We start from the raw sequence: 25,657 nt of genomic DNA on the forward strand, positions 1-25,657 counted from the left end.
GCTGTTTTGTATTGCCCTGCATAGCAGCAGTTTCCACATCTAAGGAGTCCTTCCTTGTTGTGCTTGACGGTGCGTATGGAGCGCATTGAGTTTTCCTATATGGCAGCTCTTTTTCCCCTAGGCCCAGAACAAAAGTGACCTGGAGTTTGATAACTCCATATAAATGTACTGGATGGAGTGCAGGTGTGACCACCATATATCTCTGTGTTTGTATGTGTATGTGTGTGTGTATGTATATTATACACTCACATGTATACATGCACTCCCCTCCCCAATATGGTTAGTTCACCTGTTGTCATGGCCAGCCTGCAAGATAACCCCATGGGAATAAAGATCTGAATCCCATTAGTTCTGGGTAAGCCACAATAGGAACAATAGCAGGATAAGCACATATCTTTTGTCTGCGCCCTGCTGAGGCACCACAGTTGTTACCCAACAATAGTAATATGATTACAAACAGCCCAGCCACTGGATAAAACTTGGCACAGCAACAATAGTTATCCAAGCACAAGGTGGTTCCCAGGAGCGAATGGTGCCTCTGTTTTCCATCCGCAAAATGGGAATTACTGAAATAACAATCTGCAGTCCTCTGTTTTGCTGCATGGGACCTTGCACTCAGGGCGGAGTGTAAGTAGAACAAAAATGTCCTGCAAGTGCTATTGGTCTTCTGTTCTCATCCCCTCCTCCTTTAACCATGTCCATTTAGCACTACATCATCCCATCATTGGTCATACCTCTTTATTAAAAGAGCAGATCTGAACTTATATTATAAAGAGAATTACCTTTGAGCATGTACAGAGTGTTTCCACTACACCACTGTGCAACTGCTGCATGTCCTCAGACTCTTAGAATTAAGGATCAGGTCTCCCTTCCAACCCCTTCATGGATCACTGCCTTGTTGTGGCGAAGGGGCTTGCGTAACTCAGTGAAGCCATAAGCTATGCCGTGCAGGGCCACCCAAGACGGACAGGTCATGGCAGAGAGTTCTGACAAAATGTGGTCCACTGGAGAAGGAAATGGCAACCCACTCCAGTATTCTTGCCAAGAAAACCCCATGGAACGTATCACAAGGCTAAAAGATATGACGCCGGAAGATGAGCCCCTCAGGTTGGAAGGTGTCCAATATGCTACTGGGGAAGAGCAGAGGGTATTTCCAAGTAGCGCCAGAAAGAGTGAAGCGGCTGGGCCAAACCCGAAAGGACACTCAGCTGTGGATGTGTCTGGCGGTGAAAAGAAAATCCGATGCTGTAAAGAACAATATTGTTTAGGAACCTGGAATGTCAGATCAACGAATCAAGGTAAGCTGGAGGTGGTCAAACATGAGATGGCAAGATTGAACATCGACATCTTGGGAATCAGTGAACTAAAATGGACAGGCATGGGCGAATTTAATTCAGGTGACCATCATATCTACTATTGTGGGCAAGAATCCCTTAGAAGAAATGGAGTAGCACTCATAGTCAACAAAAGGGTGGGAAAGCAGTACTGGGGTACAATCTTAAAAATGATAGAATGATCTCAGTACGAATCCAAGGCAAACCATTCAACATCACAGTCATTCAAGTCTATGCCCCAACCACTGAGGCCGAAGAAGCTGAGGTTGATCAGTTCTATGAAGACCTACAACACCTTCTAGAACTAACACCAAAAAAAGATGTCCTCTTCATCATAGGGGATTGGAATGCTAAAGTAGGAAGTCAAGAAATCACCGGGATAACAGGCAGGCATGGCCTTGGTGTACAAAATGAAGCAGGACAAAAGCTAATAGAGTTTTGCCAAGAGAACATGCTGATCATAGCAAACACTCTTTTCCAACAGCACAAGAGACGACTCTACACATGGACGTCACCAGATGGTCAATATCGAAATCAGATTGATTATGTCCTTTGCAGCCAAAGATGGAGAAGCTCCATACAGTCAGTAAAAACAAGACCTGGAGCTGACTGTGGCTCAGATCATGAGCTGCTTCTTGCAAAATTTTGGCTTAAATTGAAGAATGTAGGGAAAACCACTAAACCTTTCAGGTATGACCTAAATCATATCCCTGATGAATATACAGTGGAGGTGAGGAATAGATTTCAGGGATTAGACCTGATAGACAGAGTGCCTGAGGAACTATGGACAGAGGTCCGTAACATTGTTCAGGAGGCAGCAACGAAATCCGTCCCAAAGAAAAAGAAATGCAAGAAAGCCAAGTGGCTGTCTGATGAGGCTTTACAAGTAGCTGAGGAAAGAAGGGAAGCGAAAAGCAAAGGAGAAAGGGGAAGATATACCCAACTGAATGCAGAGTTCCAGAGAATAGCAAGGAGAGACAAGAAGGCCTTCTTAAATGAACAATGCAAAGAAATCGAGGAAAACAACAGAATGGGAAAGACTAGAGATCTCTTCAAGAAAATTGGAGATCTCAAGGGAACGTTTTGTGCAAAGACGGGCATGATAAAGGACAAAGAAGGCAGGGACCTAACAGAAGCAGATGAGATTAAGAAGAGGTGGCAAGAATACACAGAAGAACTCTACAGGAAAGATCTGAATGTCCTTGATAGCCATGATAGTGTGGTCACTGAACTTGAGCCGGACATCCTCGAGAGTGAAGTCAAGTGGGCCTTAGGAAGCATTAGTAACAACAAAGCTAGCGGAGATGACAGTATTCCAGCCGAGCTATTTAAAATCCTAAAAGATGATGCTGTTAAAGTGCTGCATTCAATATGCCAACAAATCTGGAACACTCAACAGTGGCCACAAGACTGGAAAAGGTCAGTTTACATTCCAATTCCAAAGAAGGGCAACGCCAAAGAGTGTTCAAACTACCGCACAATTGCGCTCATTTCACATGCCAGCAAGGTGATGCTCAAAATCCTACAAGCTAGGCTTCAGCAGTATGCGAACCGAGAACTACCGGAAGTACAAGCTGGGTTTAGAAGAGGCAGAGGAACTAGAGATCAAATCGCCAACATTCGCTGCATCATGGAGAAAGCAAGAGAATTCCAGAAAAACGTCTATTTCTGCTTCATTGACTACGCTAAAGCCTTTGATTGTGTGGATCACAACAAACTGTGGCAAATTCTTAAAGTGATGGGAGTACCAGACCACCTTACCTGTCTCCTGAGAAACCTGTACGAGGGTCAAGAAGCAACAGTAAGAACCAGACATGGAACAACCGATTGGTTCAAAATTGGGAAAGGAGTACGACAAGGCTGCATATTGTCACCCTGTTTATTTAACTTATATGCAGAGTACATCATGAGAAATGCCGGGTTGGATGAATCAGAGGTCGGAATTAAGATTGCCGGGAGAATTATCAACAACCTCCGATATGCAGACGATACCACCCTAATGGCAGAAAGCGAAGAGGATCTCAAGAGCCTCTTGTTGAGGGTGAAAGAGGAGAGTGCAAAAGCTGGTTTGAAACTCAACATTAAAAAAACGAAGATCATGTCATCTGGCCCTATCACTTCCTGGCATATAGAAGGGGAAGAAATGGAAGCAGTGACAGATTTTACTTTCTTGGGCTCCAAGATCACCGCAGACGGTGACTGTAGCCATGAAATTAAAAGACGCTTGCTCCTTGGGAGGAAAGCTATGGCAAACCTAGACAGCATAGTAAGAAGCAGAGACATCACCTTGCCGACAAAGGTCCATCTAATCAAAGCTATGGTTTTCCCAGTAGTAATGTATGGCTGTGAGAGCTGGACTATAAGGAAGGCTGAGCGCCGAAGAATTGATGCTTTCGAACTGTGGTGCTGGAGAAGACTCTTAGGAGTCCCCTGGACTGCAAGGAGGTCAAATCAGTCCATCCTAAAGGAAATCAACCCTGAGTGCTCATTGGAAGGACAGATAATGAAGCTGAAGCTCCAATATTTTGGCCACCTAATGCGAAGAGAAAACTCCCTGGAAAAGACCCTGATGCTGGGAAAGACTGAAGGCAAAAGGAGAAGGGGACGGCAGAGGATGAGATGGCTAGATAGCATCGCGGATGCAATGAATATGAACTTGAGCACGCTCCGGGAGAGAGCGCAGGACAGGAAGGCCTGGCGTGCTATGGTCCATGGGGTCACGAAGAGTCGGACACGACTGAACGACTGAACAACAACAACAACTCCCTTCCAAGGCAAAACTCCCATACAAATCTGGGTCCAGCACCTTTTTCTTTAGAAATTATGTGCTACGCATACCTCCTGTGACAGCATCTGTGAACACAGCCCTTAAAAAAAAAAGCTTTTAAAACTCAATACTGAATTTTATACCTGACTGCACCAGCTCACATTCACCACTGCAACCAATTCTACACACGTTTTGCCTCAAAGACCACTCAGTGGGGGTACCATGAATTCCAGTGCAGAGAAGCCATTTGGTTTAGACTGGCATTTGGGATTCTCCAAGCACAGCTTCTGCCAGGATGATGAATTCCAAAGCCAAATACACAGCTTTTTGGTGCTCCCACACAACGGGCATACACAGTCCACTATATGGTCAGTGCCATTTGCCTTTGGCAGTTCCCCACAATGACATCTGCTGCATTCCTCACCAAAGCCATCCAAACTCTCTGATTCCATGTGTGTATGTAAAACATTTCTAAAACATTTAGGCTTTATCTGGAGTACTGTGTCCAGTTCTGGGCACCACACTTTAAGAAGGATGCAGACAAACTGGAGAGGGTTCAGAGGAGGGTAACAAAGATGATCAGGGGACTGGAAACAAAGCCCTATGAAGAGAGACTGAAAGAACTGGGCATGTTTAGCCTTGAGAAGAGAAGACTGAGGGGAAGTATGATAGCACTCTTCAGGTACTTGAAAGGTTGTCACAGAGAAGAAGGCCAGGATCTCTTCTTGATCGTCCCAGACTGCAGGACATGGAATAATGGGCTCAAGTTACAGGAAGCCAGATTCCGTCTGAACATCAGGAAAAACTTACTGACTGTTAGAGCAATACGACAATGGAACCCATGACCTAGGGAGGTGGTGGGCTCTCCCACACTGGAGGCATTCAAGACGAGGCTGGACAGCCATCTGTCAGGGATGCTCTGACTTGGTTTCCTGCACTTAGCAGGGGGTTGGACTCGATGGCCGTGTAGGCCCCTTCCAACCCTACTATTCTATGATACCCTGCTTTCCCTTTCACAAGCCTCAAAGGCAACTTATATACATGAAACATGAACATTAAAAGCCAAACAGACTTTCTAAAAACACAACTAAAACCAAAATTGCAAGAGAGAGAGAGAGAGAGAGAGAAGAAAAATAAAAAAGTAGCAACATGCAACTAATTGGAGCAACAAAAGAATACTCCATCAGATGTTGGGAAAGATAAAACAATTTAACTTGGCACTGAAAAGATAAAAGAGTTGGCTCCAAAGCAACATTTCTGGGGGGAATATTTCAAAGTCAAGGTGCCACTGCAGAAAAGGCCCTGTCCCCAGAACACCCAGAAGGTGATCTTCAAGAAGAAACAAGTTCTTGCAGGAGAAGAAGTTCCTTCAGTTAGGAGGGGCATAACATTAGACTTTTTCTGGGGTAGCGTTTGAGTTGTGAATGTGTCTAAACAGTATGTTTAACGCTAATGTGGTTTAGGAGGTTACAGTGCAAAATTTATGCATGTCTACTCAGAAGTAAGTCACACTGAGTTCAATGAGGCTTACTGCCAGGTCTGTATGTATAGGATTGCAGCTTTAAAGTCTCATGGTGACAGACCGTAGAATCGGGGTGGGGTGGGGGTGGCGTTCATCATTGCATAGCAGACACTGGTCCCCAGCTATAATGCTGTAGCTGCAGTAGACTGCAGCTGTCTCTCTCTTAATCTAACTAATGAAGTCGTAATGACTCCAGTGCTGGCAGGGATCCAAGCTGCCTAAATTGCTGAGCTGAGCTTGCCCTGTACCGCTCTCTCTGGAGAGGACAGTTCTCTAGCTCCCTCCAGGGCGGCAAGTTCTTAGGTCTGTTTCTCTAGGCAGGGATTTTAGGACATTTCCAGATTAATAGTTTTGTGGGTGACTGGATTAGCATGCAGGGTGACTAGATTAGCATGCAGGGTGAGGGAACGTGCCAGTCACTCTTAGCACGACTAGTGCAGGCGCCAGGTGGTACAGCAGTGACCACATCAAAACAGTGACGGTAGCTCCACTGCGTACAATCCTCCTCCTCTCTCTCTCTCTCTGTATGTATCTTTGTGTACTATGACAAAATAATCCAAATTCTGTGTTGGGGAAAAACTGGATTCTGCAATCTGTATATATTATGCAAATTAAGTATTTACGTAATTTATTCTGCCATTTTTACTACTTTGCATTAGTCATTTGGCATAATTTAGTCAGGTGGGAAGAGTTAAATCTCTCCAAAATGCTAGAAGGTTACTCAGAACCACAATAATGGAAGCTCAGCTAGAATGTATACTACAGGTCAGGAAAGGTAGCACCATGTCCGAGGGATCACCAGCATGGTTAATGAGCAGTGTCAAGAAAGCTATTAGAGAAAAGAAAGCTTCCTTCTGAAACTAGAAATCTTGCCCAAATGAGAAGAATGAAAAGGAACACAAAGTTGCACAAACAAAATGGAAGCAGAAAATAAGCGCTGCAAAAAAGAATTTTGAGGAGTATATCACTAATAACAACAAGGCCAACAATAAAGAATTCTTTAAATACATCACACACTGGCTAGGGAGGCAGTTGGACTGTTGGATGACAACTAAGTTAAAGGAGTACTAAAGGAGGTTAAGGAGATTGCAGAGAAGCTGAATGAGTTATTTTCATCTCTTCACTGCAGAAGATGTGGAGGAGATATCCATGCCTAAAATGATATTTTCAGGAAGGGAGTCCAAGTAACTGAGGCAAATAGTGGTGACAAAAGGTGAAGTTCTAGATCTTATTGACAAATGAAAAGCTAACAAATCACCAAGTCCAGATGGAATCCATCCTAGAACTCTTAACACAAATGTGAAATTGCTGATCTTCTAACAAAAATATGTCCCTAAGATCAGCCACAGGACTGGAGAGTATCAATGTAACACCAAGGGATCCAGGGGGGATTGGGTAATTACAGATCCATTAGCTTAATATCTGTTCAAAGTAAATTGGTGAAAAGAACTTTTGGAACTTGGTGTTGTCGTCTATAGACATTCATGGAGGGTAAGGTTATCAATGGGTACTAGTCATGATGGCTATATGTTACCTCCAGTATCAGAGGCACTTTGCCTCCGTATACCAGTTGTTGGGGAACATGAATGGAAGGGTGCTGTTGCACTCATGCCATCCTTACAGGCTGCCCAGAGGCAGCTGGTTGGCCACTCTATGAACAAAATGCTAGACTAGCTAGGCCCAGGAGTGCAGAACCACTTTCAACCCAAGGGGCAAATTCCATTTTGGAGACACTCTTGGGGGCCACATTCCAATGGTGGGTGGGGCTGAAGGCAAAAGTGGCAGAACCAAAGGCAAAAGGGATGGACCCCCAAACACCAGCATATTGTATCTTAAAGCTCTTACTGCCAGTAGCTAAGCCTTAGGAGAGGTACTTCAACCATTTAGAATGGGAGGAAAACCCTGCACAAAAGAACCACCAAATGATTGGTGGATGGGGAAAAGGAGGGGGGGCAAGGGAAGGGGGTGTGGCCATGTGGGGAACCCAGAGGGCCAGATTAGGACTCCAGGAAGGCCAGATTTGGCCCCCCAGGTCTGAGGTTCTGCACCCTTAACATCGGCCTTTGGTCTGATTCAGCGTGGCTCTTCTTATGTGCTTCTGAAGGAGCAAAGGGCTGCGCAGGGCACTGAAGCTCCACTGACAAACTCTGGAAACCAACAAGCAATTTGGCAGTGGGATAACCTGGCTAGGGAGGGTTGCAGCATCTCTTCCCTTGGAGCTTTTCATCTATCAGGGCTACTTTAGTCCTGTGCTAGAGAGCAAGAGATTGCCCTTGCCCTAGCTGGTTCTTTGAGTTTCCTTCCAACTCTTAAAGGTTCTTTATGGTTCAGCGAAAGTCAAAGAGCTCCACAGAACTCTTGCAAGCCTAAAAGAAAAGAAAAAAAAATCTTCCTCATGTCACTCCTTAAGCGCACCAGATCTTTATGTTACTGTTGCGGGCGGGATAGGCCTATAATGAACTCTATGGGAGCCCTGCCCTTTGTTGTGGCGGTGAGCTATTCAAGGAGGAGCCCCCTTCATGAATGGGAGCAGTCCAGGTTGATTACGCTGCTGTTCCACTGAAGTGACGGGATCTTCTAGCTACCTGGCTGGCCAGTCAGTGGAGGCTGGTGGCTCCGATGTCAGTGGAATGGTGAATCCGCTCCAGGTTTTGGTCAGAGCCAGTCACAACTCTAAAGGAGCTATCCAAGGGGCTGGATAGCTCCTTTTGAGTTCTGACTGAAACCCAGGGTGGATTCGCTGCTGCACTGACATCGGAGCCACCAGCCTCCATTGTGGCCAGTCATGTGAAAAACGTGGGATTTCCTGGATATCAAATGTTTCAGTTGTTTGTCTTGGCCTGAGCTGGGAACAGTGAGGCTCTACCTAGTGTGAGAATCCGAAGGTAGCTAGGAAGAGCTTGTGGTGTCTTGCACTTGCTGGATTCTCAAGGTTGTACTAGTTCTTCCTTGAAGCTCTCACTGCCTATACTGACTGCTGTTTCCCATCCGCTCCTCCTTCATCGGGTTGTAGATGGGTACGTAAAATGGAGAGGAGGACCATGTAAGCTGCCTTGGGTTCCTTGCAAGAGGAAAAAGGGTGGGATATAAATGTGATAATAATAATAAAATAAATGCTTTTCTCCAAATTTTATACATGTGCCTTTATATTTGACTGCCCTTTCCCCTGAAAAATGCTAAGGGTTTCCTGAGTATCTTCTCCTAATATATTCAAGGGAAAAGCCACATGCTGAAGGCTGCAATCCTATACATGCTTTAGCCCCAGAGTGGGGAACCTTTTTTTTTTTTTTTACTGAAGGCTGCATTTCGTCAAGGGTAATCTGTTGGGGGTCAAAGCCTATGGTAGGCGGAGCCAGAATCCAACATAGGCAGGGCCCCTCCCTCTCTCTTCCACCCTCTTTTATCTCCTGCTCCCTCACTCTTTCTATGAGCATTTCTGTACCAGCCTAAAATCCCAAAACTTTACTGGGGCTTTCTGCTTCCATTTTAAATGCAGGATTACAATGGGCTTGCTTTACACGTGCTTCCCTCCCCCCCCTAATTTGTGTGTTCTATATATTTAATTATACAGCCACTAGATGGTGCTGTGGTCTAGCTCCTCTTATTGCTCAACTTCGTCTTCTCAGGAGACAACTCAACACGCTGTAATTTGATAGGTCGTTATTGCTGATCCTTTAAAAAATGGGATAAAGGTCATTTAGCGCGGGAGACACCCTGGAAGTTGACAGTGTCATGTAAAGCAGCGGTCCCCAATCTTTTTGGCACCAGGGACCAGTTTCATGGACTACCCCACCCCCACCCCCTGAAATCCTCCCGGGACAGAACCTACCTGGCGGTGGCTGGTCTAGGATTTTGGGGGGTAGCTGCACCTGCTCTGCGGACGCAAATAGCCAACACCATTTGTGGCCCCGTTCTTCAAGTAATAGGCTACATAAATCTTTACGTAGCCTATTACTGCAAAGAACACGGACACAAATGGCGCCCGCTATGCCATTTGCGTCCCTGTTCTTTGCAGTAATAGGCTACGTAAAGATTTACATAGCCTATTACTTGAAGAACAGGGACTCAAATTTTGTCCCAACGGCCAGAAGTCTGCCTGTGGCCGGAGCTGGCCGGCAGCTCTGCGGACTCGCCACGGAGCGGAGCCGGCCAAGGCCGGCGAGGATCCCGGGGGGAGGGACGGATCACACACCCTGCGGACCCCCGCAGACTGGTTCCTAACAGGCCACGGACCGGTACTGGTCCGCAGCCTGGAGTTTGGGGACCCCTGATGTAAAGGACCGGCAAACTTCCATGAGTATTTGTAAAGACTGATGGCCTGTTTTCCATCATGAGATTAGACTGTGTTGTCCTGTCTAATGCAACCACCTGGAATTGTATGTTATCTAGAGGTTCCTCGGCCCTTTGCTCAAGGCAAAGCACAGTCCCTGTTAACTGGGAAGTGCTAACAGCTGGAATTGGTGGGGAGTTCCAAGCCTCTTGGGAGGCAAGGGCGGGCCACCCAGGGGCTGAGCTGGTGATTGGCTAAAGGAAAATCTGTCCTGAGTTACCAAGGCTGGGCTTTAAAAGAGAGCTGAGCTAGAGGTGGTGTGTCTCTCTTTGTCCTGGTGGTTCTGGATCTGCTGACAGCTGATTGCTGTTCTGGGAGATCCACACTTAGTCAAGGATAGGCCAGGTTGCTTTATTATTTTGGTTGGGCGTGCATTTATAAAGCTGTCTGTGTATGTTTAAGTAATTTGGCTTTGTATCCCCTTGTGCTACTTGCTACTTCCACTCTTCCTGTTCCTTGCACCCCTTCATTTTTGATCTTAATCTTTATCTAACCTTTAGTTGGTGTGATTTCTTCTGCATAACCTCAGTGCTATTTCAGTGCCTCTTGGCCTAGGAGGGTAGCTACTGGGTATTTGGGGGGACTGGAAGGCTGGGTTTGGCCAGTCCTATTTTGCAGGAGAGTTGGAATTAGTTCCTTCCTTGCAGGAAAGTTGGAACTGGTTCCAGCAATCCTTCACATTAACCAATCTTAATCACAGGATAAAAGCCCTGTGTGGAGAAGCCATTTCCCTCCCTCTTCTTCCCCATGCAGCAGGCTACCAGGGGAAGGACAGAAAACTCTTGCTACAGGACTGAACTGATTGCCTGCAGAAGGCTTTTGAAATTAGGCTGAGCACCCTAGGGCTGCAGGTTGCCCAGCCCTGCATCCACCCACCCCTGGACACCAAATTGTTCATAGGATCAGGCTGCACCTCCCCCACTGAAATCAAAAAGCCTTGGTGTTGGTAAAACTCTCAAAGTAAGAGCAGAGGACAGGACAGGGCACATCCCTTAAGGAGCCCCTGCTCCCACACCAACCTGGGCTGCTTCCAGGCATGAGTCTTCTTTCACATTATGTTGTTTCTTTTCTGTTTTTTATTGCTTGCGGAACTGCAACATAGCATCCTCACAGTTCATTTCTGTTATTTGTTTTATTGCAAAGAAACCCTCGGTATCCCATCCACACTATTGAGCAGATCATGACAGGATGCACTCGAACATCTACATACGTCTTCCACCCAGTTCTACCCCTCTTCCCTTCCACCAGTCTTGTGCCCCAGCACACTGATTGTGAGCACGCACACAGGTGTTTGTACACCTGCGTGCTTCCTTCAAAAATAAATGGCATGTGAATTCTGGAATTTTGCTGGGTCATATTGCTGGCATATTTTGAACCAGATGTTTCATACACCTGCACCAACACCTTAAAAAAGACCCCCAATTTACACAGGAATTCTGGAATTGCAAAATATTGATATTTGCCATTTTGAATTTGCTCCACCCCTTGCCTCAACCTATGTAGAGCCGTACTGCTGGCGTGCCTTGGAGCAATCCCTCTCCTGAGGATGACATGCCTGCCTTTCCCTTGAAATGTGTCTCTCAACATGGCATATAAAATCAGATCCTTCCTCTGATGCTGCTTTCTTATTTTCACAAACAAAGTATTACATTCTCTAACCACAATGCACGAGAAGCAAAACATGAGGCTCCATTTTGCTAAATGCCTTGAGTCACATATCTCTACCTTGCATAATTCCACTGCAAAAAAAAAAAAGTTTTTTAAAGAAATGATATTTTCAGGTATCGCCCACCTCTATACATTCAGAGAAAAATGTTCCTTCCACTCTGAAAGGATTAGGCAAAAATATAATGAGATGCATATGGGTGAGACATGGAGCAAATTTCAAAACACTGGAGTACTTTGAAATTCCAGAATTCCGGTATAATTTTTAATGTGCATGCCGGTGTACAAAACATCAACAATAATTGTGTTTGGGGGAGTGGAGGGAGGGGTGATAAACACCGTTGCAAATGTCAAAGCCACCCCAACCCCCAAACCTACAGGAGCAAAATGCTAGGGAACATCCACGCTTTTGAAGAACCATGCTTCTGATCCGGATCTTTCCAGCTAAGCAGATTTTCCCTGTTAAGAGAAAAAACAGACAAAAGGGAGGTAAAACGGGCTGATGACTAAATGATAACATCATCTGGGTGTCCCATGAAATTACTGTCATGAACTGTCATAATTGCATATTAAAAGGACTGTCTGGAAGCACCCTTGCCCCATTGTTAAGACCTTTCATTGAAGCCGTTCTCCAGGTGCCCCCAACGTCAGAAATAAGGCTACTTTCAACCAAGGAGAGGGAATTTCATCAGTGGTACCCTCCCCCAAAAGTACACTTGGTGCTCACCCTAATTATCTTAATATCTCAGGTTATGATTTTCTTACACGCTCAGGCATTTTAATGATTTTATACTTTCTTGAACAGAGGGAGTTTTTATGAGCATTCCAGTCTGCTGATTTAATCTGTCCTAATTTGTTTTAACATTCTACCGTATTTAGCTTTTATTGTTTTATTGTATGTTGTACATCGCCCAGAGTGGCTGGGTGACCAGCCAGATGGGCGATCAATAAATTAAATAATAATAATAATAATAATAGCTTTATTATTCCTGTTTTTATGTGTTAAACTGTACTATGAATAGCACTGGAATATAGTTTTATGAAGGGTAGTATGCAAATGCTGTAAAGAAATACAATTAGGGCTTCACACATTACAATAATGCCTTCTGTGTATGAAAAAAAAGTATCAGGGGGAAATCTAAAATTGTGAAATCTTCATGTAGATTGTAACATGTGTACACACAGGGGAAAACCTGCCTATAGGAGGAATCCTGTAGTAAGTGAAGCAGCGCCAAGTTGCAGGACTGCACATGCTCTTCATAATATTTACACATCACACAAAAAGACAGCTGGTGAGAATACACTCTCAGCAGAAGGAAACAGACAGGCTACCCCTTCAGCAGCAAAGAACACCACTGAAGAACAAAAGCCACAAGGAACGCTCAATGGTTTGTTCAGGAATTAAGTGTCGTGCATGTTCACTTCCCTCAAAGATCTGCTACAGAATGCTTCTTTAGTTAAACAGGGATTTCCAAGCCGTATGCTAATGGACGGGCAGAAGGGTGCCTTGGAAAATTAATGGTGAAGACGGACGTAGTTTTGTAGAGCGTTGGAGCCAGTTTCAAAGTGACCTCATGCAGTTCATTTCAAACATATCTCTTTCATGACCACGAGGGTCAAACACTGGGGAAAACATAATTCTACAGCAGCCTTCCCCAACCTGGTGGCCTCCAGATGTTTTGGACTACAACTCCTATATTCCTGACCATTGGCCATGCTAGTTGGAGCAGATGGGAGTTGAAGTCCAAAACTATCTGGAGGCCACGAGACTGGGAAAGGCTGGTCTACAGGTTTCAAGGAGAAGCTGGCTGTGTCTGGTGTTTGTGATGCCATAATCCCCCCTCCCAAATCCCCAGACTAGATTTGCATGTTTAAAAAATGTGTCCTTTTTTTCTTTTAAGGAGATGTGGAAGATGGGACTATAAGCAGATCAGCATACCTGTGGCACTTTGAAAGCAGGCAGGCAGCCCTCCTTATGCATGGGAGGAAGGGCAAGACTGACAGCTGAATCCCCATTCAATCTTCTGGCATCTATTTCTACCATGCATTGCAAATTGTGATGCTGGGAAGAAACCAGACTCACACCATGACTGCAGAACACCCTTAAAGTCGCCTTTTGTACTACGGGTGCTTCTAGACAGAAGACTCCTAGCGCTAACAATCAGAAGGCACTGTGCTACAATTCAGCCTTTTTCTTTCTTTTTTTCTTAACGGATTTTCTGCGATAAAAATCGCAGCTTTTACCAGCTTCGGCTGGTTCTCCAGGTACGGCCTCCCCTGGACCTTTACTAGCGCCACAGTGGTCCAGGTGCTAGTAACCTGAAGACTGGATTGCTGCAATGCGCCCTATGTGGGGCTGCCCTTAAGGCTGCTCCAGAAGCTGGAGCTAGTGCAAAACGCAGCAGCACGGCTGTTGTTGGGAGCTGCCCTTTCCAGCATGCAGCTCCTTTGTGAGGGAACTGCAGTGGCTGCCCATTCACTACTGGGCCAAATTTAAGGTTCTAGTACTAGTGTACAAAGCCCTAAACAACTTGGGACCAGGATACCTGGGAGAGCGCCTTCTCCCTTACCAACCTGCCCAGTCACTGAGGTCATCGGAGGTCATGCTCCTGGTGGTTCCACGTAGACCTATGGCCCGATTGGAGTCCACATGGAGAACAGCCTTCTGTGTAGCAGCCCCCTTTCTTTGGAACTCCCTGCCCCTGGAGGTTAAGCAGGTGCCAACACAGTGCTACTTCCAGCACCTCCTGAAAACAGTTCTGTTCAGGACATATTCCTTAAATAACCAGCCACGGTTTTTATTGGCATGTTGTGTTTAATAATTCTAATGTGGCTTTTTAATCTTTAATCTTTTTTTTTTCTATTGTACTTATGTTCACCACTCCAGAATCAGTTTGGATAGGGAGTAGTGTACAAATGTTGTAAATAAAACAAACAAATAAATAGATGGAAACAGTGGTGGGAAACATAGATGGGCTATGACTGGAGGACAATGATTTCTTGACACCCCCCCTCCATAAAACTCCCTGAATGAGGCAGGGCAATGGCATCATAAAAGCTTCATCTGGAAGTACCCTACTTCTTCCTTCACCCTAAGCCATCATGTTGGATCCATCCATCACTTTATGTTCATCAGAGTGGGGAGGGCCCTAGCAGTACTGTGTCCCCCCCCCCCCGACAATATAGGAACAGTGATTTCATCCCAAGGATCATGCTGTGATTCTCTGATGCAGCCCCTGCTACAGCTGACGGGTGTGGAAGAGCTCAAGAGCTTCACTGTTGCCCAGAAAGGACAGTGCCATCCCTGGGTCTGGACTGACGAGGCAAAGGGGAAGACAGGTTGCCAGAAACACTATTAACGGGACTGCCCCATGGTTGCAAGAACTTCTTCTGCTCATGGTTCTGGGAGCTCATCGAGAAAATACATGTGTATCTGTCTCAGGGTAACAGTGATGTGTACCTCCAATTTTAATCCAGAAAATGAAGAAAAAAACTGAGCTCCAAACATCTAGAGTTTGAGAAATGCTGCTTTCAAAGGTGGGAAAGACCAGATATATTCTGCCTGAGGTGAAGAGCTCTGCTTATAATGCACAGAGTACTTAACTCCAGAATAAACGATTGAGATTCCCCAGGACTTTTGTCCTCCTATGGCATGCATACCTTCAAACAGCAAACCCTTCTCCCTGCTCAAGCCCAGCTTCTATGAAGATCTGTGAATGGGTCTCCCACCACTTTAATTTCTCTTTTTAAAAGCAGCTGCAGGGTAGGGGGGGGGAGTGAATCAGAAGGGATCCACCATGGTGCTGCTGGGTGTGGGGGAGTAGTAACCCTTTCCCTGCTACTATTTTCCTGTGTGTGTGTGTGTGTGTTGTGTGATCTACACAGGAAGATGGTGCGGGCTCCTCTGGTACTGCAGCCCCTTTCCCAGGCTCTGGCTGATTTCACTTATTGTCTTGCTTGGCCTTTAGGCAGATGGAGTCTCCTTGGAAGCCACTGGTATGGGGATCCCAGATTGCCCATCCCGTTGTCAGTGACGTCACCAAAGGGGCACCCTGCCAATCTGTGTTGTTGGAGCACAGAGAGCTGATTTAATTAAATTGCTGCTGCTCAGGGATTGGATGCAGCCAAGGTAGCTTATGGCCCTGATTCTAAGTGAGCATTGGGCAGGGGCTGAGGGCACCCGACATATGCTGGGGGTGATAAAGAGCAATCTGTTGGCACAGACGCATTTGGTTCCCATGCAGCTTCCAGAGGCCTTCCGGCGCCCTGGGAGCAACATACAGAAACAGGATACATCTGTGGTGCTGGCATAATAAGAGGAGGGCAGAATCTGAAGCTGAGAGAGGCAAGAGATTGAAGTCTGGCCAGTGATTGTGCCGGGGGTTGCTGCTGTCCGCCGTCACTGGCATGGTGCAGGCAGGGTCTGCCTAAGATGGTTTTGATGCCCAAGAAGGGGAATCCAAACAGCCCTTTCCCTCTCGTGCTCATTAACATGGCAGACAAACCCACCAGGAAGCTCTTCTGCCACAAGCCTTATGGAAATGAATGGGACCTGCCCTGAGTGACGGGGCACCTCGAGGAGGGTAGCAAAAGAGGGGTGGCCCTAGGACTGACCTGGCCCAAGACATTTTTGCACTTGAGGCATGAAATCCCAACAACACCCCCTGTCCCTGCTGGTGTGGGTATAAAGTAATAATGAATTAAAACAACGGCAATGTATTACTAAGCTCGTCCATTAACGGTACCAAGAATCTGCCACTGTCATGGAAGATCAGGCCCTGAGCAGCCAAAGGAATGGAAGGCTGCTAGGACAGGGTTGGAGGGGCTAATGCACTCTCGCCTTTTTTCCCTAGACAGCTACGCAGAAACCTGAGCCTGTGCTTCATTACAAAGCTGCTGGGGAAGATGCAAATGGCGACGAATCATTGGCAAGAAGAGATCCAGGTTAGTCTGGGAAAACATAGGAAGAGGTAGGGACTAGTTGGGGTCCCCTTTGGGTCAGGTGAAGTTTTTCTGGGCCTCTTCCAACATAACAGGAGGTCTCTTTCACTATTGGAGATGGGTTTTCTGGTGTAGCCCTGTGAGCAGGGACAGCAGGGATGTTGTATCGTGCTTATGGAGCCTTCCTTAACCGGTGGTTTCAGACTTTCAGCAAACCCTTCATATGTCAGCTTGATTGCCAAGGAATGCCCATGTTTCTGCCTCTGAAGTCCTGCACACTGCAAAACATTCTAGGATGCATTTTAGAGTGCAGAGTTCTGGCCAGGCTTACTGGGCTCCCATGAGATCTAGAACATGCTCACCATTACTGATCCTGTCATTGAGGCATCCCTCATAGTCTTCAAAGAAATCCTGGGATTTCTGTTCATCTCAGGAGTTAAACACATAACCCAGTTTCTGTGTGTCCCATGGATAAGTGTATGCAGGCCTTATCTCTGTCTTTACAAACATGCAGGACAGACTTAAACCCTTGCACAGAGCCTAGAAGGTCCTCTGTGCCACTGTCTTCTCTCCTAAAAGCTACTGTCTGCCTCTATCCTGGAGCGCTACAACAGGTGAGTCTTCTATGCCGTGGTGCCACTATGTCTGCCCAGAAGGTGAGCAAAGCAGGCAGAGCACAGGAGAGGCCAGCACAGGCAGAGAATGTATCGCCATTGTGGTCCTCCAAGTTGCCTCAGTCTTCAGACAGGGGCCTTGCAGACCAAACACCTGGGCACACATTAGAGCAGGATAATGTGGGCAATGCCTGTGCCCCCCGCCAGCTTTTCGCAGCCCCTGCAGGGGCTCCTATCACTGTCACGCCACCAGATTCCCTGTTTTTCTGCTAGGAATCCGGTGGCATGCCCACTTTCACCAGGGGAGGCAATGGCTTGGGGGCATGCGGGTGATGCAGCCCCCCAAAACACCAAAGTTGCCCACCCTTGATTTGGAGAGACATATCCAGCCTCTTCAGAAACTTTCGAGAGGGTGCGCCTAAGACATTTGGTAACCATTGTTCCCTCTGGTCGCTTTTCCATCCCCATCTGGGTTCCATCATCTCTCAGGAGTGGAATCGAAGAGGGAAAAGGGAGGAGATGCACACAGTGATTTTTTTTTTTTCAAGAGGGATGTGCCATGTGTAACCAAGTTCAGATCCTTCCTGGCTTTGATTTTCCAACTTTGATCATGACGCCAGAACCTTCATAGTGCTGTTTGCGTCTGGGGCCGATCAGGGCTGATAGAGTCCCTGCAGAGGAAAGCTACATGACAGAGGGTTTCCTCAAGGTGGTCCATCGCTAAGGAAGTTTGCTCTTAGCATCCTTCTGCCAGCATGTACATGCTGTCAGCATATCCCACACATTCTTATGTATCTCCACACAAGCAGGAACATACGTATATCATTCATATGTGAGTTCAGAGGACCCAGATCTGATATTAAAGGATCACAAGAGTGTTCCTTTGGTTAAGGTAAGTCACACAAAAAGATTCTGCCATTATAAGCCTCAAAATTCTACTGCTTATAAAAATGACACCTCTTTAACGTGAAAGCTGGCATCGATGATCCACCCAATGAGGTCTACAGTCATGCAAAATTTCAAAGCAATCCAAGAAAAATTGCCACAGGCACAAGTTAAAAAGTGCAGAAAATTGACACGTGCTTTTTACTCAAAGCATAACATAAATGCCTTTCAAATTCTGGTGAAAACTACTGATGTACTTTATTCAGGTTTGTCAAAGAGCTGTGTCTTTCATTGGTTTGGGCTGAATCTACACGTAGCAGTTATATTGTTATCATACTGTCATCATAAGTATTGGTGCCTATTGGTGTCATGTGTACCAACAGTTATGATAATGGTATGACTGATATGTGTAGATGCAGCCTTGGTGATGTTCTGAGCAGCTTATTAAGGTTAGTAATGTTTTTCTGCCCTATGAAAGCCTATGGCAGCAACTGCTGACAAAGTTATGTCAGGCATGCTCAGTTTCACTCTGAAGCTAGAACAGTGCCAGTACACCAATGTTTTGAGAGAAATTTCAGCATTCCTGTCGGCATTCTGACAGTGAGGGAGGGACAGCAGTAAACTGTCAGCTGGGATAAGGGTGAGGTAATTTTGAAGGCTGAAGGAATCAATTGATCACTGATGAAGAGGGGATAGGGAAGGGAAGGGTATGTTGGAATCCTGTGCAGGCTTACTCAGAAGTAAGCCTTTCTGAACATACAGAGACATATCTATTGATTTGTATACATCTACTCAGTTAATGCCCCTTCATGGATCACTGCCTTGTTGTGGCGAAGGGGCTTGCATAACTCAGTGAAGCCATAAGCTATGCCGTGCAGGGCCACCCAAGATGGACAGGTCATGGCAGAGAGTTCTGACAAAATGTGGTCTACTGGAGAAGGAAATGGCAACCCACTCCAGTATTATTGCCAAGAAAACCCCATGGAACATATCACAAGGCTAAAAGAGATGACGCCGGAAGATGAGCTCCTGAGGTCGGAAGGTGTCCAATATACTACTGGGGAAGAGCAGAGGGTATTTCCAAGTAGCGCCAGAAAGAGTGAAGCAGCTGGGCCAAAGCCAAAAGGACACTCAGCTGTGGATGTGTCTGGTGGTGAAAAGAAAATCCGATGCTGTAAAGAACAATATTGTTTAGGAACCTGGAATGTAAGATCAGTGAATCAAGGTAAGCTGGAGGTGGTCAAACAGGAGATGGCAAGATTGAACATTGACATCTTGGGAATCAGCGAACTAAAATGGACAGGCATGGGCAAATTTAATTCAGGTGACCATCATATCTACTACTGTGGGCAAGAATCCCTTAGAAGAAATGGAGTAGCACTCATAGTCAACAAAAGGGTGGGAAAGCAGTACTGGGGTACAATCTCAAAAACGATAGAATGATCTCAGTACGAATCCAAGGCAAACCATTCAACATCACAGTAATTCAAGTCTATGCCCCAATCACTGAAGCCGAAGAAGCTGAGGTTGATCGGTTCTATGAAGACCTACAATACCTTCTAGAACTAACACCAAAAAAAGATGTCCTCTTCATCATAGGGGATTGGAATGCTAAAGCAGGAAGTCAAGAAATCACCAGGATAACAGGCAAGCATGGCCTTGGTGTACAAAATGAAGCAGGACAAAAGCTAATAGAGTTTTGCCAAGAGAACACGCTGATCATAGCAGACACTCTTTTCCAACAGCACAAGAGACGACTCTACACATGGACATCACCAGATGGTCAATATCGAAATCAGATTGATTATGTCCTTTGCAGCCAAAGATGGAGCAGCTCTATACAGTCAGTGAAAACAAGACCTGGAGCTGACTGTGGCTCAGATCATGACCTGCTTCTTGCAAAATTCCGGCTTAAATTGAAGAACGTAGGGAAAACCACTAAACCATTCAGGTATGACCTAAATCATATCCCTGATGAATATACAGTGGAGGTGAGGAATAGATTTCAGGGATTAGACCTGATAACCAGAGTGCCTGAGGAACTATGGACGGAGGTCCGTAACATTGTTCAGGAGGCAGCAACTCAAACCATCCCAAAGAAAAAGAAATGCAAGAAAGCCAAGTGGCTGTCTGATGAGGCTTTACAAGTAGCTGAGGAAAGAAGGGAAGTGAAAAGCAAGGGAGAAAGGGGAAGATATATCCAACTGAATGCAGAGTTCCAGAGAATAGCAAGGAGAGACAAGAAGGCCTTCTTAAATGAACAATGCAAAGAAATCGAGGAAAACAACAGAATGGGAAAGACTAGAGATTTCTTCAAGAAAATTGGAGATCTCAAGGGAACGTTTTGTGCAAAGACGGCCATGATAAAGGACAAAGAAGGCAGGGACCTAACAGAAGCAGATGAGATTAAGAAGAGGTGGAAAGAATACACAGAAGAACTATACAGGAAAGATCTGAATGTCCCTGATAGCCATGATAGTGCGGTCACTGAACTTGAGCTGGACATCCTAGACAGTGAAGTCAAGTGGGCCTTAGGAAGCATTAGTAACAACAAAGCTATCGGAGATGACAGTGTTCCAGCTGAGCTATTTAAAATCCTAAAAGATGATGCTGTTAAAGTACTGCATTCAATATGCCAACAAATTTGGAACACTCAACAGTGGCCGCAAGACTGGAAAAGGTCAGTTTACATTCCAATTCCAAAGAAGGGCAACGTCAAAGAGTGTTCAAACTACCGCACAATTGCGCTCATTTCACATGCCAGCAAGGTGATGCTCAAAATCCTACAAGCTAGGCTTCAGCAGTATGCGAACTGAGAACTACCAGAAGTACAAGCTGGGTTTCGAAGAGGCAGAGGAACTAGAGATCAAATCGCCAACATTCGCTGCATCATGGAGAAAGCAAGAGAATTCCAGAAAAACGTCTATTTCTGCTTCATTGACTATGCTAAAGCCTTTGATTGTGTGGATCACAACAAACTGTGGCAAATTCTTAAAGTGATGGGAGTACCAGACCACCTTACCTGTCTCCTGAGAAACCTGTACGAGGGTCAAGAAGCAACAGTAAGAACCAGACATGGAACAACCAATTGGTTCAAAATTGGGAAAGGAGTACGACAAGGCTGCATATTGTTTCCCTGCTTATTTAACTTATATGCAGAGTACATCATGAGAAATGCCGGGTTGGATGACTCACAGGTCAGAATTAAGATTGCCAGGAGAATTATCAACAACCTCCGATATGCAGACGATACCACCCTAATGGCAGAAAGCGAAGAGGATCTCAAGAGCCTCTTGTTCAGGGTGAAAGAGGAGAGTGCAAAAGCTGGTTTGAAACTCAACATTAAAAAAACGAAGATCATGGCATCTGGCCCCATCACTTCCTGGCATATAGAATGGGAAGAAATGGAAGCAGTGACAGATTTTACTTTCTTGGGCTCCAAGATCACCACAGACGGTGACTGTAGCCATGAAATTAAAAGACGCTTGCTCCTTGGGAGGAAAGCTATGGCAAACCTAGACAGCATAGTAAGAAGCAGAGACATCACCTTGCCGACAAAGGTCCGTCTAATCAAAGCTATGGTTTTCCCAGTAGTAATGTATGGCTGTGAGAGCTGGACTATAAGGAAGGCTGAGCGCTGAAGAATCGATGCTTTCGAACTGTGGTGCTGGAGAAGACTCTTACGAGTCCCTTGGACTGCAAGGAGGTCAAATCAGTCCATCCTAAAGGAAATCAACCCTGAGTGCTCATTGGAAGGACAGATACTGAAGCTGAAGCTCAAATATTTTGGCCACCTAATGCGAAGAGAAAAGTCACTGGAAAAGACCCTGATGCTGGGAAAGACTGAAGGCAAAAGGAGAAGGGGACGGCAGAGGATGAGATGGCTAGATAGCATCACCGATGCAATGAATATGAACTTGAGCACGCTCCGGGAGAGAGCGCAGGACAGGAAGGCCTGGTGTGCCATGGTCCATGGGGTCACGAAGAGTCGGACACGACTGAACGACTGAACAACAACAACAACAACTCAGTTAATGACTTGTTAGTGTGTGTGTTTTTAGTTTGTGGGTGGTTTTTTCCCCCCAGAACACTGTAAAAATAAATTTCCTTTTTGAAAACCACGGAAGCTCAGTGATAAAATCCCTGCCTGTTTAAGACCAGAGTTAAGGCTATCTCATGTTGGCTCATGCTCCACAAAGCCAGGATGGAAAGCAAAGGCTGATGCCTTAACAAAGGTGCCCCACGATCAAGAATTATGTTGTGTAATGTCACAAATCGTGCTTGCTTACAAGCAACAAATAGGTGCAGGTCAACTCAGAAGAGGATTCCTCTAGCAATACGGCTCATATGCTTCATAAGGGAATACAGGTCCAGAACAAAATGGGGCATCTTTTTTGGGCCCAGTTACTCCATCTTCCCCTTCTGGATTTGGACCTGAAAGGCCAAGGAAATGTGTGGATGTATGGAGGGCAAGTTGTAAGCAAGCACGATTTGTAAACATTGCACAATGGTGGCGGACCGTTTCTCCACCAATTTCGGGGGGCCAAATGCGTTGGCATTCAGCCTCCCGGAGATTCGTGGAGAAATTCTCCGACATCCCTACTCCCTGCTGTAAAACCTTCAGGGTATGCCCCAGGTAAGCAACTAGATCCCTTAGAGGGCCACTTGAAGAAGCCAGTGGGGAGTTATGGGCCGGCACTTCAATCCCCCACCTCCTAGGATGGACTGCCAGGAGGTCCCGTTGCCCCAGACTTCATCTTCTCCTCACTTTTTTTGCTTCCAGGTTGGCAACCAAGGACTTAGGTGGCACTCCTTGGAAGGGCTGGATTTGGCCCAAGTCCTCCTGTTGCTGACATCTAGCATACACAGTGCTTGACAGCAGCGGTGGGCAACACATGGCCCATGGGTTGCATGCAAGCCCCCCATGGTTTTTTTTACATCCCCTGCTGCATTCTCTACCGCCACTGCAATTCTGGGTTCTCTACCGTCACTGCCACTGGGTTCTCTGCTGCCACCACAGCACTACTGGATTCTGTGCACACCTCGTTTCCCAGCAGAATTATGCTCCCCCAGTCACGCTGCAGCACTGGATTCCCAGCAATTTTCTTGGGAAACAAGGCGCACTCTCCCCATGCATGTTTCCAGCGGAATTGTGCACCCACAGCATTCTAAAAGCTGTTTGGCAGGCCATGGGTGTGCGATTCTACTGGAAACAGTGCATGGGAAGAGTGCACCTTGTTTCCCAGCAAAATCGCTGGGAATCTGGTGCCGCAGCCACTTCCAGGGATGGGGATGGGAGGGTACATTCCACGGTGGATTCTGGGGAGGGCAATATGCCCCTCCAACCCAATGACATTGTGCACCCCTGCTTTACAGAGTAATAGAAGCAAAAAAGATAGCTCTGTTCCAAAGACCTTTCAATCTTAAGTTTTACTGCAGGATCCAGAGAGAGGCACGAGTAACAAAGCAAGAGAGAGAGGAGGGAAGTTATGTGAGCAAATGTAGTTACACCTAGTTTTATTTTAAGTATTTTTAAGGCACCTTTTAAGGTACAAACCCCACTCAAGCAGCTTTAAAGATAAAAGCAGTACAACAATTAATATCAAAATTAATAAAAGCCAGCGACAGTAATAAAACAGACATCCCACCTCCAAAATACTAAAACCAAAACCAGTTGCAGTGAAAACCATCAGCAGTCCCATGAAAAACATGATTCAGGAGAAAGCCAAGGAAAACAAATGAATCTCGCAGATTTTCCTGTACTGATGGGGCTTGACAGACTTTAGTTGGTAGAGCATTCCACAGATGTGGGGCCACTGCAGAAAAGACCCTCTCCCTTGTACATGCCAAACGGACTGCTCTCAGAGGCAGACAAGTGAGAAAGGCCTCAATTGCTGTTCTTAACATGCGGGCAGGTTGGAATGGGTGAAGGCATCCCTTCAAGAAATTTAGCCCCAAACCGTTCAAGGCAGGCTAAAAGCAGCACTTTAAACTGGGTATGGAAACACACTGGCAACCAGTGCTCTTGTACAATACGACGTGTCACATGAACTGATGGCCTAGTCCTCACCAGTACTCAGGTGGCCATATTCTGTACCAGCTGAAGTTTCCAAACTGGCCTTAAAGGCAGCCCCATGTAGCGTACAGTGGTCTAGCCTGGGTGTCACTAGTGCATGGATAACTGAGGGGTCAGAATTTTCCATGTGAACTTCCAAGCTGCACACTTGATCTTTCAGGGGGAGTGCAACCCCATCTAAGACCAGTTGTAAGTGGTTGATTTCTCTGCCTACAGCACCTCTGACTGATCTGGATTAAGTCTCAGCTTCTTTTCACTTGTCCATCCCTAAACAGCTTCCCTGGGATTAAGAGATGGAAACAAGAGTTAGAGATGAGTATCAGCTGTGTACTGATAACACTACAGCCCAAACTTCCAGATGACGTCCCCCAGCAGTTTCATGTGAATGTTGAAAAGCAAGGGGGATAAGATGGGACCGTGTGGCCAATAGAAGAAATCCCCCGGCACCACCTTCTGAGACTGCTCCTCCAGGAAGGCCTAGTACCACCGTAACACCATGCCTCCCCAGGCCAGGCCAGAAGGATACCATGCTCAAATGCATTAGAAACCACTGAAAGATCCAGAGAACCAACAAGGTTGCACTCCCCCCACCCCCATTCTCCAGCATAAGTGATCCACCCAGTGGCCAAGACTGTTTCTGTCCCAAAACCAGGCCTGAAACCAGATTGGACTGCTTTGTCTTTTCTGACCAGAGAAACAGAGCCCCACTGGGGGGCAGAGCCTCAGAGTCCCACATGACAGGGAAGGATCCTGTTTATCCTAAGGCAACCTTCCCCAACCTGGTGCCCTCCAGATGATTTGGAGTATAATGCCCATTATCCCCAACCAACATGGCTGTATGTTCTTGCACCCACCAAAGCTGCTGTTACTGTACACCAGGGGTGAGGAAACTTTTCTGTGTCAAGTGCCACATTCCCACAGTGAAACCTCTTGGATTTCCCCCATGGGGATGGGGGCTGGAGCTGAAAGTGGGCAAAACCAGAGTTGGCAGCAGATTACAAATCTTCCAGCCACCCCTTCTCTCTCTCCCTCTCTCTCTCTCAATCTCTCTCTCTCCTCCCCCCTTCTCCCCCTCCCTCCATCTCTTGCTCCCCTTCTGTCTTTGTATTTCTTTCCCATTTGCACAAATGGGACTCTTTTTCCTAAACCTAACAGTGGGGGGAGGGGGTCAGACTCTGGCTCCTCAGATGCTGTCTCCCCAGCTGCTATCCTTCCCAAAAGCACTTCCCATCTGTGCAGCAAATAGGCTTAGGGGAAAAAAGGTCCCACCTACACAAATTGGACTTTTTTTCCTAATTGCTGCACAGGAGATGGAGGGCTTTTCTACATGAAGCTTTTAACCCACACCTTTACGGAGGCTTCCGCTTTTGTATTCTTTGCAGGATTAAGATCAGCTTCTTTACACTCCCCCCCCCAACCCTGGGTTTTCTTTCTCAGCCTTTCTTTATGTTCCATTATACAACCACTAGGTGGCACTGTGGTATAGTGGAATTGCACAATTATGACATTGCTATGGCGTCATA

The 25,657-nt window shown here is 46.2% G+C and overlaps 1 protein-coding gene across 1 annotated transcript in view; it reads left to right on the plus strand.

Annotated features, from left to right (window-relative positions):
* Positions 1-25,657, plus strand: part of FAM178B (family with sequence similarity 178 member B) — a 210,008-nt gene that overhangs the window by 122,083 nt on the left and 62,268 nt on the right. Inside the window, exon 13 of the mRNA XM_084808207.1 lies at positions 16,472-16,562. Within this exon, the coding sequence (XP_084664333.1) occupies positions 16,472-16,562 (91 nt within the window). The remainder of the gene's footprint in view (positions 1-16,471; positions 16,563-25,657) is intronic.

The sequence above is a fragment of the Heloderma suspectum genome, chromosome 6 (genome assembly GCF_057233095.1).
Source record: "Heloderma suspectum isolate Gila_16-S chromosome 6, 16-S_ref, whole genome shotgun sequence".
NCBI lineage: Eukaryota > Metazoa > Chordata > Lepidosauria > Squamata > Helodermatidae > Heloderma > Heloderma suspectum.